Source organism: Festucalex cinctus, chromosome 19 (assembly GCF_051991245.1).
Source record: "Festucalex cinctus isolate MCC-2025b chromosome 19, RoL_Fcin_1.0, whole genome shotgun sequence".
Taxonomy (NCBI): domain Eukaryota; kingdom Metazoa; phylum Chordata; class Actinopteri; order Syngnathiformes; family Syngnathidae; genus Festucalex; species Festucalex cinctus.
The window spans coordinates 3,207,799-3,228,057 of record NC_135429.1 but is presented as its reverse complement, the minus strand read 5'-3'; the positions used below and the strand labels follow the sequence as shown (position 1 = coordinate 3,228,057).

General features: G+C 42.9%; 1 protein-coding gene and 1 long non-coding RNA gene across 6 annotated transcripts in view; one reads left to right on the top strand and one right to left on the bottom strand.

The window, feature by feature from the left end:
- Window positions 1–4,532: 4,532 nt before the first annotated feature.
- Window positions 4,533–7,220, bottom strand: LOC144007980 (uncharacterized). Of its 3 annotated transcripts, none has more exons than XR_013280496.1 (4): window positions 7,160–7,220; window positions 5,200–7,063; window positions 4,993–5,122; window positions 4,533–4,877 (listed from the first exon to the last, which is right to left on the bottom strand). It is a non-coding gene; the product is annotated as an uncharacterized LOC144007980 (long non-coding RNA). The 3 variants fall into 3 exon arrangements; XR_013280495.1 differs by having other exon boundaries at window positions 5,200–5,333; window positions 6,852–7,213; XR_013280493.1 differs by having other exon boundaries at window positions 5,200–7,212.
- chd4a (chromodomain helicase DNA binding protein 4a) overlaps window positions 5,799–20,259 on the top strand; it is a 27,545-nt gene continuing 13,084 nt past the window's right edge. Inside the window, exons 1-16 of one of the 3 annotated variants that reach the window (XM_077507980.1) lie at window positions 5,799–6,053; window positions 6,446–6,618; window positions 8,518–8,624; window positions 9,054–9,317; window positions 12,185–12,303; window positions 12,390–12,652; window positions 12,728–12,858; window positions 13,453–13,594; window positions 13,671–13,837; window positions 15,594–15,827; window positions 15,913–16,116; window positions 16,959–17,167; window positions 17,260–17,391; window positions 17,485–17,584; window positions 18,263–18,454; window positions 19,708–19,908. In XM_077507980.1, the coding sequence (XP_077364106.1) occupies window positions 6,555–6,618; window positions 8,518–8,624; window positions 9,054–9,317; window positions 12,185–12,303; window positions 12,390–12,652; window positions 12,728–12,858; window positions 13,453–13,594; window positions 13,671–13,837; window positions 15,594–15,827; window positions 15,913–16,116; window positions 16,959–17,167; window positions 17,260–17,391; window positions 17,485–17,584; window positions 18,263–18,454; window positions 19,708–19,908 (2,529 nt within the window). In that variant the 5' untranslated portion in view covers window positions 5,799–6,053; window positions 6,446–6,554. The other 2 variants (XM_077507982.1, XM_077507981.1) reach the window with 2 other exon arrangements.

Here is a 20,259-nt window from a genome sequence, read left to right as displayed (position 1 = left end):
ATGTATTTTAAGAAATTATGAATAAATATTTATTTTATGTTTAAAAATTAGAAGGAATAATTTATTATTGAGACAATTATATAGGCACCTTGTTAGTTTTTTTCTTTTTTTCTTTTCCTTTTTTAACCTCCATGAGCTGGCACATTTTATTGAGTCTAATAATATTTGAGGGTGAGTGAGTGCTGAATGTAGTACCATACAGTGAGCTCCAGGGGGCGGGCCTCCCCTGCCTATGAGCTGGTACAGTATGCAAATGAGCTGCCTTCATTTTGATTGGCAGTCGAAAAATGGAGCCACCTCGTGCCTTTGTCCTGCCACCTCCTCCTTCCCATCATGCATCAATTCCGCCTTTTAGACCCCCCATCCCCAACTGTGTGTACAAAAACCGTATTCGTCCAAAGATCAACAACAAACAAACAAATGTAAGAAAAGTCTTCAGGCTTCTGTCAGGAAAAGCCTACTAGAACATCTGAGCTTGCCTTTGGAATGGTGGGAGGTGTGCGCAGTTACGAGGGTGTGTACACTTTTACACATTAATGCTTACATATTTTTTTTATTTTTTTATTATTTAGTCGCCAAAACCCAGAAATTGCCCTGGGGTGTGTAGACTTTTAATAGCTGACGCAGAACACATGCAAAGAAAAATTTGGATATCGGCTCATCTGATTGGCTGAGACCAGATGAGTCAACGTGTAGTTGTGCGGTGGGCGGCCATCTTGTCTGGCTGCTGACACTTTTCCACTTTGGCGCCTTCTCGCTCGCTCGCTCAACATTATGGGATGTCCGCCTGACCTCATTAGAAGCGCGTTGCCACGGGCGACCAGCTTAAAGGAGGCGGGTGGAGGGTTGGGGTGTTATTGTTGCATCATCGGACAGAAACCTGACCTCGTTGATCTTTTTTTTTTTTTGTCTTAAGGATGTACACAAACACGCACGCTGAATGTTAACAATTGTGTACAAGTTGTGAAGTGGCGCGCGCGACAATGTTGCACAAAATGGCACCTGTGTTGTCAAAACCGCACACAAACATCTGCGCATGTGTTTGCGTGTGTACCGTAGTTTTCGTCATATTTGTACTGTTTGTGTCATTCATGTTTTTAGATTGCGGTCTCGGTTGTATTGTTTGTGTTTTATGTTGTGTTCACTAGGTAGAGTGTGCGACTTGTGTTTGTGTAGTTTCAGTCCTGTTTTTTTCTGTATGTTGTGTTGATTCAGTGTAAGTTGTGTTCCTTTGGTAATTGTGTGTGTGTGTGTGTGTGTGTGCCTTGTGGTTGTGTAGTTGTGTGTGCGTTTTGGCCAAGTTTTTATATTATTTTTCCTCACTGCGTGTGTGTGTGTGTGTGTGTGTGTGTGTGTGTGTGTGTGTGTGTGTGTGTGTGTGTGTGTGTGTGTGTGTCTGTGATTGTGTGTGCGTGTGGTTGAAGTTGTGTGCAGTTGCGTATGCCTGCGTGTGTAATCATCGTGTGTGAATTTGTGTACCGTGTTTGTTGACATACGCACAAGGAGTCATCTGTGACATAAGTGGTTGCCATGCATACGGTGTGACTCGGACTATTATGGGCTGTTCTTTGTTTTGTCACGACGTGCCTTGGTATGGAATGGGAGGGGGGAGGGGAGCTGGGTGCGTGCGTGCATGTGTTTAAAGGTGGAGGGATATGAGTTGGGGGGGGGGTGTATATGTTTGTGTGTGTGTTGTGCGGTGAGGTGGGGGGGGGGGGGGGTCACAAAGGTTGGGGGGGGGGGGTGCGCGTGTGGTGATTGGCGGCGAGCATGTTGCGTGCGCGTGCGTACCAGGAAGTGAGCAGGAGGGTATGAAATGGCGGCATGCGTGTGCGTGCGCATCTCCTCGATCATGTGATCTTGTGCACGACAGCACGCACACAACTTTTTTTTTTTTTTTTTGGATTTTTGCAATTTCCCTTGGGCTGCACCGTTGCTTTAATGTGAACTGTCTCAGGAAGATGATGTCAGAGTTTGACCTTCACAGGTGACATTTTTATAGCAAAGTCACATACGGTTTTGAAACGTCGACAGCTGCAATTGTTTGGACTCTTTTTCCAAATAATAGCTTGAATGCAAACTATTTCCGATCCCTTATGTGATCGGTCACATGATGTTGTGCACGCCAGCAGGCGCAGCTTTTGGAGATTTTGCGATTTGTCTTGGGCTTCACAGTTGCTTTAATGTGAACGGTTTCCGAAATACTATTTTAGAATTTTGACCTTCACAAGTGACAATTTTCCTGGGAAAGTCTCATCTTTGAAAAACAACACGAGCTGCAATTGTTTTGCCTGTTTTCCAAACTTGCTTTAATGTGAATTATATCAGATGCACACTTTAACTCTTTTCTGTTCAACTAGTGACATTTTCAAGTAAAAGTCTTGTGCACGTGAACAGTTCCAACTGTATCCTTTACGTTGACATCTTATCGTTTTGATTTAATGTGAACTATTTCAGAAATAGCCATGGTTCACGACTGACATTTTTAGTCTTCTACATGGGAACATCTAAACTTTTTTTTGGTGAATTTTACGATTTTTCACTATTGCTTTAATGCAAATGATTTCAGAATGACATATGGAGTGTATCACTATTTCATGTTCACTACTAACAGTTTGACAATTTCTTTAATACAGAACATTTCAGAACCAAAGTTACAACTTGATGGTCAATTTTATGATTTTTTTTTTTCTTTTATGTGACCACTCGGTTTCACGATTAGTGTGGATTTTAAACATAGAAGGGCCAAAATATGCCTTGTGAAAATTCAACTGCACTAAAACAACTAGCCACGAGAGGGTGCTAGAACTAAACAAATGGAAATCAACCCGACTTTTTTTTTTAACAGGTGTGCCGCTTTTAATATCGTGACATGACGACGACGATATATTGTGGCAGTTTTAATATCGCGATATCACGATATTACCGTTATCGTTACATCGCTCGTGTTCACGACTGTCATTTTCGTGGGCAGTCTTCTACGTCCATTCCCCAATTATTGTTTTCGCGTTGACAACTTGTTTTCACAATCGCTTTAATGTGAACCATTTCAGAAGTACACACGGACGAGTTGGACTTTTTTTTTTCCTTCTTTCTTTCTTTCTTTTGACATGGATTAACTTTGATAGAAAAGTAGACGTGCCGGACGTCGAGTCGTGTCATTAGTGTGCTGTGGTGGTGGGCGGGTGTCAACGGCGAGTGAGCGAGCGAGCAAGAAAGGCCTTGTGGGTATTTTCAGCCTTTCAAGTGGCTCGCAGTTGCAGACGAGCTGCACTTGAGGAACCTTTAAGACAGGAAATGATGATGATGGTGGGGGCGGGGGGGAATTAGTGATTATTATGGAGTGGCCGACCAAGCAGTGAATGCATATTATGGGATGTCTGCATTCTAAGGCGGGGGGAGGAGCAGATTCCTTTTTTTTTTTTTGTGTGCCCCCAACAACGCGTGTATGACATCACAGGAATACGAACAATCAAATGCGCTCGCTATGAGGAGATTGGAATGAGCTGCGTAAACAACGAGACGCTCGGAATGGAAATGGCGGCTGAGAGACGTCGACGCGTGTTGTCATCCGTACATGTGCCAGTTCAACAGTTGATGTCAAACGTATCGTCGTCATAACATAATTTCTCCCGATTGTTTAGTTAGTTAACGATTTTGATGGTGAGCTAAAATTCAGTGACAAAGAAATGTGAACAATATTTATCCAGAAATCTGACAATATTTCATGTTGCGAGGAAGATATTCTGACAATTTAATGGTTCATTGATGAGCAAAATTGTTGTCATCGACTTGAGTCGAAGCTTTCGCAACCTGATTTTCGGTTCAAATCCTCAACAACTTGGTCCGGTCATCGCAGGAGTAATATGGGATGATTTACATTTGTAATCTGACCCTGTCTGTCTGTTTAAAAAAATAAATAAATAATCATCTCCATGGTGACCATCTGCACAGGAGCACTATTATGGTCTGTAACTCCGCCCCAAAATTCTTCTTTTATTACACCTCAGAAATGTTATCATTATGCAACACACACTTCTGCACAAGGTGCTGCTGGGGGGGGGGGTCTTCGCGAGACTTGCAGAGGGTTTCTATGACAACTGCCCCTACTATCCTTCTGATTGGAGATTATGTGTTGTCTCCCCCCCCCCCCCCCCCCCCCCCCCACCTCTCCTAAAAAGCACACATGAAGACTGTGTCCACGGGAAGGAGAGGGGGGGGTGGGGTGGCTTGTCCGTGCCAACCCAAGAAAGAAAGATGACAAGTTGGGCCTGACGGGACAAAGGAAAGTCGACCAGGATTCTCGCCAAAACGGACGGACGGACTTTGGTCCACTTCAGCAATGCGGGGATTTTTCGCCATAGACAGGCAATATCATAAAAGACGTGTATTTTTGTGATGAACACCGATGCTAATGATGTTAGCCTGTATTGACAGACGCGTACATGATTGTGTTTACTTTGAAAAGAAATAAATCTTGCCTTCTTGTGTTCAGAGGAAAAGTATTTTTGGCGAAAAGAGAAAGTCTCAGGTCGGGATGACACTCCAGCCTTTATCAGAGCTACAACGTTGAAATAAATGTGACAGTAAACTTCAACTGGGAGCGAGTGTGTTCCTAGCCTCCCATTTGGAGGTCTTTTTTTTTTTTTTTTCCCCTCCTGCCCTCAAAGTGATGTTTACCAATGGTCTCCCATTCAAAGTAATAAAAAAAAAAAAAAAAAAAAGTGTTCTCACCCTCTACGGTGCATTTTTTTCCACACATCGTAGGTGAGTCTGGGCCCCAAGTGACACTGTTGTAATCATTTGCGCACCTTGCGGCCTTCCCGACAAAGTTCAGGTTGTCAACTTGGCAAGATGGCCGCCGCACGGCCCCGCATCTGAGCAAGAGATGGGTTCGAATGATGAGACTTGATGCAAATGGTTACGAGCAGGCTAGCCAGCCTCTTTTGCCAATGTACTCGCTCATAAGTCGACATTTTTTGTTTACCTCACCTGTGACAAAATGTCTTCCACGAACCCGCCGATCGGTTGTCTGCTCGCCAGGCTGTTGTGTCGTGACCTTTCAGGACGATGCCCACGCGATTTTTTTTTATTTTTTTTTCCCTCCTCATCTGCGTGTAATCTGTTGGATTAAATTCACTTTTTCAATTTCTGTCAAGGGTTTGCAATTGAATTTTGCAGCAGCAGGTAGTCAATCACCTGGAACTGGTAGTTGTCTGGCACCTTTTGTTTGCAAACATTGTGAAGTCTTTACAGCTAATCAAAAGGTGATGGGGTGGGGTAGTGGGGGGGGTCACCTAGGTCACCCTTCTAATCCGGGTTCAAGGGTCATCCTGTTGGGGTGGTGCAATCAATTTACAGTACAGTACACAAGCGTGCGTGCACACGCACTCAAGTCCAGCGTGCACGCGCAAGTCAGCAGTCATGTGGCGCGCACAGTTGCCATGTGACGGCTTGTCCTCACCCCCTCCCTCCTCTCGCACTTTTTTTTGGGGGGGGAGGGGGGGGGGGAGTTATGCTTATTGTGGGATGTTAGTGACTGCGTGCATGACTATTATGGGATGTCAGCCGAGGTGGGCGGGGGAGCGTCACCATGGTAACCCTGGTTACCACGAGAGGAGGAGGAGGGGGGGGGGGGTGCATGGAGGAATGGGGAAGATACTGAAAGGGAGGGGGAGAGTTGAATATTATGGTCTGTATGTTGCAAGGTAACTATGCAGAGTGGGGGAGGGGTGACCAAAGTGTGTATGTGTGTGCGGCAAAGGAGGGGGGGGGGGGTGTAATATTATGGGATGCCTGCCCCCTGATCTCTTTGTGTGTGCGTGCGCGCGCGCGGGGCGTGTGTAGTGTGCGAGATCGAAAAAAAGAAGACGAACGACGTAGTGCGCAACACGCAGCAGCCGCACAAAAAAAAACAAGGAAATCTGCCCAAAATCCGACAGCGCTGTTACCTGAACAAAGGAGCGTCCGCCAACTATTGATTGAGACAACTGAGGCTGGACTTTTTTTTTTTTTTTTTAAGGGGTTGGGAAACAAGAGCGTGGAGTCAAGTTGTGAGTATGTTACTTTGCCATGAATGGACGCGAGTGAAGATGTGATGATGGCGGCTTGTCACCGCTTCTTCACTGTTGTGCTCGTTAGTTGAGTTTTGGCCGCCAAATGGGAATCGGTCAAGCAAAGCTGGGGCTAGCTCGCATGCTAATGGTGGTGGTGGCGGTGGCGGTGGGGGGCGGTCAACTAACGAGAGTCGGCTGCTAATCTTTTCGACATGTTTGGCTAAAGTTAACCGTATTGTCCGGTGCGCTGCTGAGTGTTTTGTGTGCCTCCTGCCCCGGCCGACCGGCTTTTCCCATTTGCTAAATATCCCCTTCCGTTTTCTGTTTTGTTCTTGTGTCCCCTTTGGCGGAAACCCGACCGGCTACTCTCCTCGGCGTCTTTTGGACAGACTCGACGAACGCTGGCATCCAACTCTGGATTATTATTGTACAAAACAACTTTTTTATTTAGTTAGCTAAAGCTAGCCAAGCAGCCAAAAAAAGTTTCCGCTGTCCACAATGTCTGGGAGCGAGGACGACAGGGACCATTACAGAGCCTCCAAGCCGGACCGCTTAATGCAAGGTAAGTCAACGACGACGGCGAGCTTGAGTTGTTAGCCACGCCGTGCTAATGTTCCCGCTGGCTGCTCGCGTTTTGTCACATTCATATCAATCATGTCCACTTAGCATTTAGCGGCTAACTACCGGATTGCTAACGTTAGCTCGGCGGCGGCCGGCGAACGCCTACGCTCTTCCTTTTTCGATAAAACGCCGTCGAAATTCTGAACGAATTCGAGCATAAATGTCACCGTTTACCCTGAAAAGACTGCGAAAAGGTTCGCCGTTAAGTCAGGACGACATGTTCCCGCCGGGGCCTTACTTGAGTCGGCTACCGGTATTTTTTTTCTTTTTCTTTTTTTTTCTTTTTTACGTGTCGATGACAAGATGGAGGCAGCCAGTTAGCTTGGAAGCTGGCGGATGACGTTCGGCGGCGGCTTCCCTCCTCGTGGCCGCCTGCCTGCTGCCAACTGAAAATTGAGAAAAAACACCAAATTGGTGTGTTTTACTTGTTAAGACTTTTAACGCGAATTTTCAGCCGACGTTTAACGTGAGCGTGTGTTTACGTTGGGCGTTATTTGGCTGGCGTGCGCCGACAACAAATAGTCCACGCTAGTTAGCTTCCGGTGCTAAAGTGCAAACATTTTAATAAGCCACAATGCGGAAACGTGAGTACTGTATTTTCAGTTTTAACCCCTTAAAGGAGTTGTTAGGGTATGTTGGTCATACACCTAACGTCCTTATTTAATAATAGACGGGTTGAATCAGTTAAAATGAGACAGTGTTGAGAATTTCTCAATTTGGACCACGAAGTGGTTGTGTTTTTTGGGGGGGTTTATATATATATATATATATATATATATATATATATATATATATATATATATATTATTTTTATTTTTTTAAGTACAAATTATTGATGCGAAGTGTGTCCTACTGCCTGATAATTCTTTTCTGAGAGTTCTACATAGTGTAAGTGTGCTGGTAATGCCTGCAACAAGCCACCTTCGGTGGCAAAACAATGAAAACTTAGTGAAAACACACAGAAGGTGGCTGCCACTTGACAAATCAGCGCTATTCACGGCAAAATAGCGCCATCAGGGGAGTTGGCGGTCACGGCAAAATATCCATTGCCTTTCACTTTGTGTGGACATGGTCAGAAAAATGAAATTGTCCCTCCATCTTCCTGCCCATAGCCACTTTCATGTGCTGAACTGAACTGCAAACATTTCAATTAAACGGCAATGACAATTTTCTGTTTTGAACCCTTGAATGAACTCTTTGTGCCCCTTTGCCAGCGGCCCGAAGTCCTGATTTAACAATGAGCGGTTTAATCAATTTGAAAGTCAGTCTGCTCATGAATAACAATATTTGGATAAATGAAAGAATTGTGCATTCACCCTCATACAACACACGGTCACTTCCATGTGCTAAACTGCCATTGGTTTGTTTAGATTAAACATCCACGTTTCTTTCAATGATCGAAGCGGAGAGGGTGATTTTGAGTTTGTTTTAAGCCCTTGAAGGAATTGTTTCTCTCTTTTGGTCATAAAAAAAAAAGGATGGCCTGATTTACCAATGAATGGTTTCATCATGAACTGAATGAAAGAAGTGCCAAACAAAACACGATGACGCGATGAAATCTTTAGCTGTTTACCGATAAGTTGATTTCAATCTAGAACTGATCTGTTCAGGAAGTCCTCAAAGTTCTTCTGAGTTCGAACCGAGAACATTTCCAAAAGGCTTGGTTAAAGGTTAAAACTACCTCAGCGGGTTTGTGAGGAGGAAAGTAACCAAACAGGCACATACTGTAACTGTACGGTGATTGTTTTTCTAATATTTACCAACAGCCACTCACTCGTCTGTACTGTAGCGTCTCCCTTACTGTCCTAACCCGTGTTGTCTCTGCTCACCTTCTCCATAGATGATGACGATGAAATTTCAGAGAATGAGACTCAGAAGGTAAAGAAGAAGAAGAAGGCCAAGAAGAGCCGAGAGAGTAAAGGCAGCAAGCGGCGTTCGCGCAGAGAGGTATGGTCTTTGGGGGGGTTATTTTTCTTTATTTATATATTTTTTTTTTGTCAGGGTCCGGACCATATAATATTTGCCTTGCCTCAATAGATACAAACTCTGACATTATATAATTAGAAGAAATAAAGGTGTACAATAGTATTTAAATGCTTCTTTGGCTTTTACGCTTTAGGTACTAATTAGCAGCCACAACCACTACAAATGGGTGCTAACTATAACTTATGGATTGGGACGTAAAAAAAAAAAAGCTAACAAAAGCAGTTCCTCTGTGTGCAATAAGTCTTTTGTGTATATGCAAATATACCCACAAGATTTGCAATACTCGCTCACATCTGATGCAGATGAATAACGAGCGCAGAGGTCACAGTCACCGGGCGATGTATGGATGGGCCAGCAGTTGAATTGTTCATCATCGGCATTGCCTTCCAGGAACTTCCCATCAGCTCCCCGGAGCACATGGACGTGGCGGCGAACGAGGACAATGCGGATGACGGCGGCGGCGGTGGCGGCGGCGGCCAAGCTCAGCGCTCCGACAGTGAGGGCAGCGACTACACGCCGGGACGCAAGAAGAAGAAGCGGGCCAGCAGCGGCAAGGAGAAGAAGCGCGGCGGAGCCAGCTCCGAACGCAGCTCGTCCAGAAAGAAGGAACCCGAGCCGGAGGAGGAAGACGAGGATGACGACGACGACTTCTCGGTAAGGAGAGCTATTTAAAAAATTTTTTTTTTTTTTTAATAATAACTAAAGGAGCATTGTTCTGCTTGATGATTTTGTGCACAAAAAGCTTGATTTCGTCACGTTTTGGAGAAACCAATCAATCCATGTTCTTACCGAAGTATGGAAGAAGTTAGGAATCTTTTCAGGATTGGGTGGTTAGCGCAGACACTGCCTCGCAGTTGTGCAATCTGGGGTTGATCGGGTTCAAATGTTGACCTAATGTGTGGAGTTAGCCCATCATGGCTGCAAACTCCACTAATTTGCTGACAAGATGGCTGAATGCATCACAATTTGGCTGTGGTGCAGGTGGTCGTTCGTGAGTTGGTCGCTAGGTTTGACATTCAAGATATTTAAGAGGACGTCAGTTTTGTGAGGTGAAATTAAAATCAGGTTTGCAAACGTATAACAGCCGTGTACAAGATCGTGACGTCATATCAGAAATGTCTGCGTGTGTGTATTTGAGCAAAATAACTTTGCCCTTTTTTTCTTCTTTGTCTCACCTGTCATGGAGGCGATATGAGCGATGGTTAAACAAAGAACCACGGCAACCAATAGGGGGCCTCCTACTTAATGACACTTACTCTGATGTGTGTGGGGGGGGGGGGGGGGGGGGGGGGTTTGCATGTGTGTCTGGGGCGTGTAATGCATATATGCAGTTTCCATGGCAACCTGTCTGCCTGTGTTCTGTGTTCTTGACCCTTTTTTTTTTCTCCCTCCTGTTTTGGGTTAGAAAAACATTTTGATTCATTTGTGCTGATACCCTCATTGCAGTCATTCAGGCTCCTCTTGAAGATTACCCGTTGAGAGCTCGCCTTTCGTTTTTCATCAAGTGGGGCAGAATCCATTTACGACTTCAATTGAATGATGTACAAAATCTTTTTTTTTTTTTTTTCCCCCCATCAGTGCTAAATATTGCACAATCAAATCAAACAATGTGTTTGGACAGTTTCGTGGAGTTTTTTTATTTTTATTTTTTTCTGGACATGCAAAGCAAGTATGTTCATTTGTGAAGCACTAACACTTTAATTAGTAATGCAAAGTCAACTTAAAGCATTAAGAAAAACGGAAAACAAACTTAACCTAATCTGTCCAGATTTTCCTCAAGATTTGCCTGACTCGGGTAAAAGATGCTTCGAAATGGATGCCAGATGCATCGTGTCCCCATGCAGCCGTCCACAAATGAAAATGGATCGATAGATATTTAATTTACTTCAGTCACTAAATTCACACATGCTAAAGTGTAGGCAAAGTAAAATTATACCTGCTTATATGACGCAACATCTCCGATTTGATTTAAGGAAACACTAGCATTCTGTAGTAATCCTTGTGGGTGGGTCGCAGGTTCGGTATTTCTCATGGTCTGGGTGGTCCATGAAGGCAACACAGGATTTGTTTTGGTAAGTTAAGCGCGTTCGGAGCTGTTGTGTTGTGTTGTGTTCTGGCATGGCTGCAGCCGACAGACAGTTAAAAAGTTGTTTGTTCGCCGCTTGGCCTATTTAGTTCACCAACCCTACAATACATGTGCGTTAAAAGTTGCTGCGACGGCGGCGGCATCTAAACGGTGAGTCATGACGACCAATTATTTCGTCCGTCCTAATCTTCATTCATGAGATCAAACGACACAACATATGGCCACATAGACTTATTTAGCCTCAAAATATCGGACACCTCAAATTTATGAGCCACTGCCGCACTCTTGCGTGGACATTACACTCAGTTTACAAAATGCGCGACACTATGGCAGGCGAAAAGTCGTAACTCACAACAGTGAAGTGTTTTAAAACCAAGCTCAAACAGAACAAACATGTTAGACAGTAGAAACTCGTCTCAAGGTCTCATGAGACAAAAAACTCACCAAAATTACGTGCATTTAGGGCGCTAGGCTTTTGTTACAGCGGTGACGGTCCTGCTACCCTTATCTTGCCGTGGCTCCGTTGTTTCAATGAGTATTTCAACCACAGATTTCCGTGATTACGTAATCGCGTGTTGTCAAACCGCGGTTTAACCGCAAATGCAATTAATCGTTCAGCCCCAGTAATGACCAACCATGAAAACAGGTGAGCCATGATTGGCCGTTGCCTACTTCCTCAGCACAGGTGATGTCATCATCAGTCGACAGCAAGTAGAAAAATTAACTTTTAAAAGGTATTAATTGTACATCAAGAATTATGAAGTTATCAAATTCATTCTGGACAAAATATTAACTTTACACTGCTGACATTTTTTTAACTCATTCACTCTCAGCCATTTTCACATTTCGCAATCCCGTTCGCTCCCGACTATTTTACTGAATTTTGACTGATTTTGCAAGGCCCACAGAATATTGTGTTCAATTGCTATAAAATCATGGAACCTATCAAAAGAAAGATTAAAGTCTCTTCTTTCATCAGAAAAAAAAAGTATGTTTCTATCTGTTTCCGTTTTGCAGCAATTAGCATTAGAAGAGAGCTAAGTTTCATCAGTTTTCACAAATCTATTTAAAATTCTAAGTAATTTAGCTTTTTTTCTAGATGTCCCTGGTTGATCTCCTTTGCTCTGCTGCCACCTGCTGGCCGTTGGTGTAATAACTACAATTTCTGCAACCGTTCTTTGCAGTCGAGAGGCTGCATCAAAGCTTCTGTATGCTCTAGCATAAAAAAAACCGTATAAATACGTCTTTGGGACACTTAAAAAAAACCAAAACGTATTTACACGTTATTGGGAGCAAATGAGTTAATGGTCAAGTATCCGTTTAAGGAACAAAAAAAATTATGTAAATAGTTGACAGAAAGCCAGCCGGGTGGGTCATAACATTGACGTGGACCTGTTGCGATGATGTTTTGTGCCCTTTTGTGGTTTGCGTCCAGGAACCCAAGTCGTCCTCGCAGCTGCTGGAGAACTGGGGCATGGAGGACATCGACCACATCTTCACCGAAGAGGACTATCGTTCTCTTACAAATTACAAGGCCTTCAGTCAGTTTGTCAGGTAGACGTTCGCACCTTTACTCTCTGTTCGACTTCATCATCGGTGAGCAACGAAGAAGTCCGCGTTTTGTGTCGCTTCCATCCAAGGCCGCTCATTGCCTCCAAGAACCCCAAAATCGCCGTCTCAAAGATGATGATGGTCCTGGGCGCAAAGTGGCGGGAGTTCAGCACCAACAACCCCCTGAGGGGCGCGGCGGCCGCCAACGCCGCGCTGGCCACGGCCAACGTGCCCGCCGCCGTCGACAATATGGTGGCCGAGGCCGCCCCGCCCCCGGCGCCCGCCCCGGCCGAGCCCCAGCAGCAGCCCCCCGCGCCTCCTCTTCGCAAGGCTAAGACCAAGGAAGGCAAAGGTACGACGTATGCGTCTCGGCGCTGGACTACGCTCACTTGGCTCACTGCGATTTTTCTTTATGGGGCTCGCGCAGGTCCCAACGCACGCAAAAAGTCTAAAGCAGCGCAGAAACCGCAAGAGAAGAAGAACAGCGCAAAGACCAAGAAAGTGGCTCCTCTGAAAATCAAGCTGGGAGGCTTCAACAGCAAGAGGAAACGCTCATCGGTAAGAGACGGCTCATTGATTGTTTGGTGGAGGTTCTCCATTTTGGGGAGCCAATCATAATCTTTATGCCAGTTAAAACAAACTCCATAATAAACACATTCATATTTTTACAGGAAAAAATGTTTATCATAAAACTGTGGGAGAATACTTTTGTATTTTTACGAGAGAGTTTAACAAGGTAGGAAAGTCGTAATTTACGGTAAGCGACTTTAATGGGATACTTGACTCATTGAACAATTTTCATCAATTTTGTCCAGAATGAATTTGGTAACTTCATTATTGTTTATGTACAAATAATTTTAAGGAAAATAATATCTTGGGATATAGAGGTCTTTCTTTAAAATCATGTCATTTATGGGTAGGGAATTGTATTTATTTCTAAAGCACTTTAAAACAAGCATTGCTGTATACAAAAGTGCTGTCCATGCCTACCATTTGTTTTAACGTTTGATGTATTGGCCACACTTTGAAAATTTAACCAGTACATGACTTATTGCAAACGTTATAGACCGACAAACGAGAGCTCACGTATTCGACTGAGGCCGCCCCTTTTTGTGCTTTTTTTATTTATTTATTTATTTTTTGCTGCTTCAGAGTGAGGAGGATGAGCCGGATGTGGACAGCGACTTTGAGGACGGCAGCATGAACAGCGTCTCCGTCTCGGAAGGCTCCAACAGCCGCAGCAGCCGCAGCAAAAAGAAGCCTTCGTCCAAGAGCAAGCCCAAGAGGAAGAAAGGTAAGCGAGTCGTCGTCATCGTCGAAAAGGACCACAATACGCCAAGCGTCTCTCGTTTTGCGTTTTCTCCGCCAAGCCGAGGATGCGGACGGCTATGAGACGGATCACCAGGACTACTGCGAAGTTTGCCAGCAGGGCGGCGAGATCATCCTGTGTGACACGTGTCCCCGAGCCTACCACATGGTCTGCCTGGACCCCGACATGGAGAAAGCCCCCGAGGGCACCTGGAGCTGTCCACACTGCGTAAGCAAAACTTGCTCCTCCTCCTCTTTCTTATGTTGTCTGTCTGTGCGGTTTCTCTCGTAGGGAACTCGTCAAGTTAGTCCGTCCAGGATTTTTACAGGATTTTTATTGTGATTGTTGTGATCTAAGATGTCCTAATTTAGTTGTAGAGTTTAAAAATTATGTTGAAAGTGCTTGTGTGTTGTGATGGAATTGCCGGAAATGCTGTTTTTTTGAAAATATGTCACTGCCCCTGGGAGATTCCTGATAATTTTCTTAGATTTTTAAAGCAAAGATGTCTTGTGACAAACATTTTTTTTAAACTCCAATATTTAACGAATCCTAAAAGTTGTTCAATAAACATATTCTTAAAAATTCTAAAAATTTAAAAGCTGAAGTTTGTATTTTTGATGCCGATATTTTCCCTTTTAGAAAATGAATATCGGCCCCAAATATCGGTTATCGCCCTCCTTGACTACTAATAATCTGTATCAGCCCTGAAAAAAACAAAAAACAAAAAAACATCAGGCTATCTCTACTTAAAGTGTTAGTGTTCAACATAGCATTGGACTCGAGCCATTATTTTAGTGTCCTATTTGGTTATATTGTTCTTTTTTTTTTGTTAAATTGTCCTATGTTTTATTTTTGTGAGTGTCTCCAAAACAAAAAGTCAGTTTGGTGGCATACTGTAGATTTGTTTGTGCGGGGAAACCGCTCTGATTGGCTGAAACTTGCGTAAAGCTCTGATGATGATGGTGATGGTGGCAAAGATGCACAGTTTTCACTTACCTAAAAAAAACTTGAGGCGACATAATGCTGCACGGCTCCTGCATTGTGAGGGATGAGGCTGCGGTTTACGACACTTCTCAGACAGTTGAGAGTTGGTAGATTTTTTTTTATTATTTTTTTTCAACCTATTTCCAATACTTAAAATTAATTGTGATAAACGTAATGATAGGACTGTGCAATTAATCGAAATTCAATTACAATTTGAATTACTACACTCCACAATTACAAAATCAACATAATCGTAAAAAATTTGTCCTAATTTTTGAGTCGTTTGAATTTCTACATTTGCACTTTTTTTTTTTAATTTTAAAGTAACTAATTTAATAAATTTTGCTTCATCCAAAAGGAACTTGCATAATTGTAATGTTTCAAAGAATTTTATTATTCTTCATAAAAATAAATGATTGTCTTACTGCACAGTGCACATGCTGCGCTCCAAGTTTTTGTCAACATAAATACTGGTAAATATGTTTTTATAATTTTGGTCCAAAAGGAACTTGTATAATAATTATAGTGTTTATTTTTAATTGTTCTTAATATTTTTTTTTAAGATTTTCTTATTTTGTACCAAAAAATAAATAATCGTTTGAATAATCTTGATTTAAATTATTGCCAAAATAAACGTGATTATTATTTTTTCCATAATCGAGCAGCCCTATGTACTGATAAATTTGGGAGCTCCCTGAACTTTTTTTTTTTTTTTTCTTAGAAATTTAAAATGAAGTCTATTGTCTAAGATTAAAAAAAAGTCTACATTTTGGAAAGTATTATTTTTTAAAAACTATTATTATTATTATATTTTTTAATTACTACAAATGAATATCATATATATATATATATATATATATATATATATATATATATATATATATATATATATATATATATATATATATATATATATATATATAAAATGAATATCAGGTATCGGTATCGGCCCTGGAAAGAAAAGAAACATATCGGTCTATCTCTCTCCCTGCTCCTGTAGGAGAAGGAGGGCATCCAGTGGGAGGCGCGGGAGGAGCCGTCGGAAGGCGAGGAAGACAACGGTGACGGCGGCGAGATGGAGGAGGACGACCACCACATGGAGTTCTGCCGGGTGTGCAAGGACGGCGGCGAGCTCCTCTGCTGCGACTCGTGCCCGTCGTCCTACCACATCCACTGCCTCAACCCGCCCCTGCCCGAGATCCCCAACGGCGAGTGGATCTGCCCGCGCTGCCTGGTGAGCGAGCGCTGCCACGCAACTGACGCTCACTCCACGTTCCATCCGTCTACAATGACATTTCCCAACCCCCCTCCTCCCGCAGTGCCCCCCCATGAAGGGGAAGGTCCAGAAGATCTTGACGTGGCAGTGGGGAGAACCCCCTCCGCCGACGCCCGTACCCCGTCCGCCGGACCTGCCGGCGGATGCGCCCGACCCCGCCCCGCTGGCAGGGCGACCCGAGCGGGAGTTCTTCGCCAAATGGTACAACATGTCCTACTGGCACTGCTCGTGGGTGACGGAGCTGCAGGTGAGAAATGTTCGTGCGTCGACATGCACATGATGGATGAACAATAAACCAAACATAGAGTGGATATCAAAATTCTACACACCCTTGTTAAAAAAAAACAAAAAAAAAACTAGTGCAGGTAACTAATTAATTACCAAAAATATCGCAGCCATTATTTTTTAGCACGGATTTTCGAGAGCTCAGAATTGTTCATTCGGCAGTCTTACCGATTCAACATAACATTTCCTTTCTTTCTTTTTTTTTTTTTTTTTTTTTTTTCTCTCTCTCACTCCGTCATTTTCACAGAAGCAATCCCCTTCACTCCCGGCTGTTTTACTGGATTTTGTTTTGATTTTGCAAGGACCACAGAATATTGCTCTAAAAACATGAGCCTATCAAAAGAAAGATTAAAGTCTCTTCTTTCATCAGGAAAAAAAAGTATATTTTCTATTTGTTTCAGTTTTGCAGCAATTAGGATTAGAATACAGCTAAGTTTAATCAATTTTCATAAATCTCTTTAGAATTGTGAGTAATTGAGCTTTTTTTTTTTTTTTTCAACATGGCCCTGTTTGATCTCCTTTGCTCTGCTACCACCTGCTGGCTGTTTGTGTAATAACTATCATTTCTGCAACCGTTTTTTTGCAGTTGAGGCTGCATCAAAGCCTTCTCTACTGTCTAGCATTAAAAAAAATAAAAAATAATAATCAAAAACGTATAAATACGTCTTTGGGTCACTTAAAACATTTTAAAACGTATTTATACGTTTTTGGGTCCAAATGAGTTAAAAACAAAATTGTTTTTTTAAATGTTGGTTTTATTGTTAACCTTGCCGCTTAACGCTTTGTCCGCCCTCCGCCATGCAGCTGGAGCTCCACTGTCAGGTGATGTTCAGGAACTACCAGAGGAAGAACGACATGGACGAGCCGCCGCCCATCGACTACGGCGACGGAGAGGAAGACAAGAGCGACAAGAGAAAGAACAAGGACCCCATGTACGCACAGCTGGACGAGAAGTACCTCCGATTCGGGATCAAGATGGAGTGGCTGATGATCCACCGCATCCTCAACCACAGGTGCGTCATCAAGAAGGTTGGGTATCATTTTGTGTGTTATTGTTTTGTTTTGTTTTGTTTTTTTATACCGGTTGATGATGGCTCTCTTACAGCGTGGACCGCAAGAACAACGTGCACTACCTGATCAAGTGGCGGGAGCTGGCGTACGACCAGGCCACCTGGGAGGCGGACGACATGGACGTTCCTGAGTTTGACGCCTTCAAGCTGCAGTACTGGAACCACAGGTGAGCACGGGGGGTGATGCCTTTTTTTTTTTTTTTTTTTTTATACCAACCTTTTCGGCGCCATCCGTCCGCTAAACACGACTTGTCTCGCAGAGAGCTGATGATGGGCGACGACGGCAAACCTGGAAAGAAGATCAAGGTGAAAGGACGTGTCAAGCGTCTGGACAGACCGCCGGAGAACCCCGTTGTCGATGTAAGGCTTGGAAACGCATTTATATGTTGACGTTTATGAACACACCTTGGTTGTTTGACTTGTGCAGTCACAAAAATACTTTGTAAATGTTACATCATTCCCTTTTCAAAAGATGATAGTTGTCATCTTTGGTCCTTCAGAAATGGATTATTTGCTTTTTTGATTTATTTTCTGCTGCCGCTGACCATGGTTCTTTTAATTAACTAAAATAAAAAATAAAAAAATTAAAACTAAAATTCAAAAAACAATTTTGTGAACGGGATAAAATAACGGAAATGCTTAATATTTATAAATGTGTAAACATTTTCTTTTTTTTCTTTGTACCAAACTTAATTAGTGTTTCTATTTTTTTTAAATTGGTCCTAATACTTTTAAATGCTTAAATATTTTCTTGTTTTGTGCCAAAAAATAAACGTTTGAATAATCGTGATTTCAATTATTGTCAAAATAATCATGATTATTATTTTTTCCATAATCGAGCAGCCCTAGCGCACAAGTCATACACATTTAAAAAAAAAAAAAAACTGAAACTAACTAAAACTAAGCATTTATTAACAGAACCACCCTGAAAACTACATAAAATTAAAGGGAAAAAAAGCTCAAAATGAAAATTCCAAAAACTATAATCACCCTGCTGCTGACTTTATAACTCTGTTTGATGTGACTGTGTGTGTCCAGCCCACCATCAAGTTTGACCGGCAGCCCGAGTACCTGGACAGCACGGGCGGCACGCTGCACCCCTACCAGCTGGAGGGCCTCAACTGGCTGCGCTTCTCCTGGGCGCAGGGCACCGACACCATCTTGGCCGATGAGATGGGCCTGGGCAAGACGGTCCAGACGGCCGTCTTCCTCTACTCGCTCTATAAAGAGGTGGGAAAAACAGCGCTTGTTAGTAGGGTTGCACAATATATCGATATTGGCCCATGCAATATGCATATCACAAAGACATGCAATAAGTTTGATATGGAATATTATGCTTTTATCTGAATTTGACCAGTCAGACTGTCAGGTTTGTCTGTCTGTTTGACATTTATTAAACATGACAAAAAAAGGAGAGGAGACACTCAGTTGAAAGCTCGCGAGGAGAGAGGAGAGGAACCGACAAATGCAATTCACTATTGCACTCTGAATAAAATCCCCCCCCCCCCCCCCCCTTTTTATTTGGTTTCCGCGCCCCTAGTTCCATGGGTGTTTCAACCCTCATAATGCAAATGCAAAACATAGTTGGAGCACAGTGTACTTAACGAAAATGTGCACTGCCATCCAATATATTATTGAGAGGTAATTACAATATATTAAGAATACACTGAGTTTGATTATTTTGCGGCATGAAAACATTTTATTCTGTCATTAGACAATAAAAATGACATTTCTGTAGGTTCATATTAAATATCGCAATAATATCGATCGCATAATTTTCCAATATCGTGCAGCCCTAGATAGGGGTATGATCTATTGTTGTAACGGGAACGCCAAAATCCTGAAAAATTCTTAAGTTTTACTTTTGACAGGAAGCTGTTTTTCAAAAAAAAAAAAAAAAAAAAAAAGTCAAACATTAAATAAATGTTTGAGCATGTTTAATAAATTCAAATGAACTTTCACTTTCACTACCAGCCATTTTAGAAAATATCAAAATTTTCAATACCCACGCGATATTACGTTCAATAATTATAAGCCGAATCTACCAAATGACAGAATAGAATACTTTTTTCCCCGTCCCGTTCTTTTATAATTGTTCTTTTATAATTGAGTTAAAAGGGTTCAATGGACCGTTGCCTTGACAACGGAGGTTTGCTGCGTGTTTTTGCTGACCTGTTGCCGTTCAGCCATTTTGCGTGGCGCTAATTTGGCAACGTCAAACGGTCACAAATTGTCACTCGTGCTGATGCCGTGTGAGACTGCCCCCCCCCCAGAGCTGGGAGGGTGAAAGGCACCTTGGTGCTTTTATGTTGGGCTGTGATCGTGTTCACTGCATTTTTATTTTCTGAATGAAAACGTATAAACATTTTCAGAAAGTTTCACGTCTTGATCGTGAGCCCGAACACCCCCCTTGCTCAGTCGGCATTTTCCTATTCATCGTGTCTCGAGGAATGACACCACACCATCCTCTCCTGCACCCACAGGGTCACTCCAAGGGTCCCTTCCTGGTCAGCGCGCCGCTCTCCACCATCATCAACTGGGAGAGGGAGTTTGAGATGTGGGCGCCCGATATGTACGTGGTGACCTACGTGGGGGACAAAGACAGCAGGGCCGTCATCAGAGAGAACGAGTTCTCCTTTGAGGACAACGCCATCCGGGGAGGGAAGAAAGCCTCCAGGATGAAGGTGGGTGCAATGGCGCACAATCTAAAAAACCTATTACACTCGGGGTGTTTAAAAAAATAATGGATTCGTCAATATATCGCGATATTACAGCGCGCAATTCTATGCAGCTGAATCAATATTTACACATCCATTTATATTATAATATTCAACAAAAAGTCTTACTACGGGTTAGGATTCATACTTTTAGCATGGAAGAATGTTATATGAATGGAACATTAAGCCTTAATATTTTTTTAATGCTGTTCACTGTTCAAACGTCAAACAGATTGCAACTTGTTTGTTAAATAGTGTTGACGTCTCAGTTAAATACATTAGCATACATTACATTTTCTTTCTTTCTATCATACATTT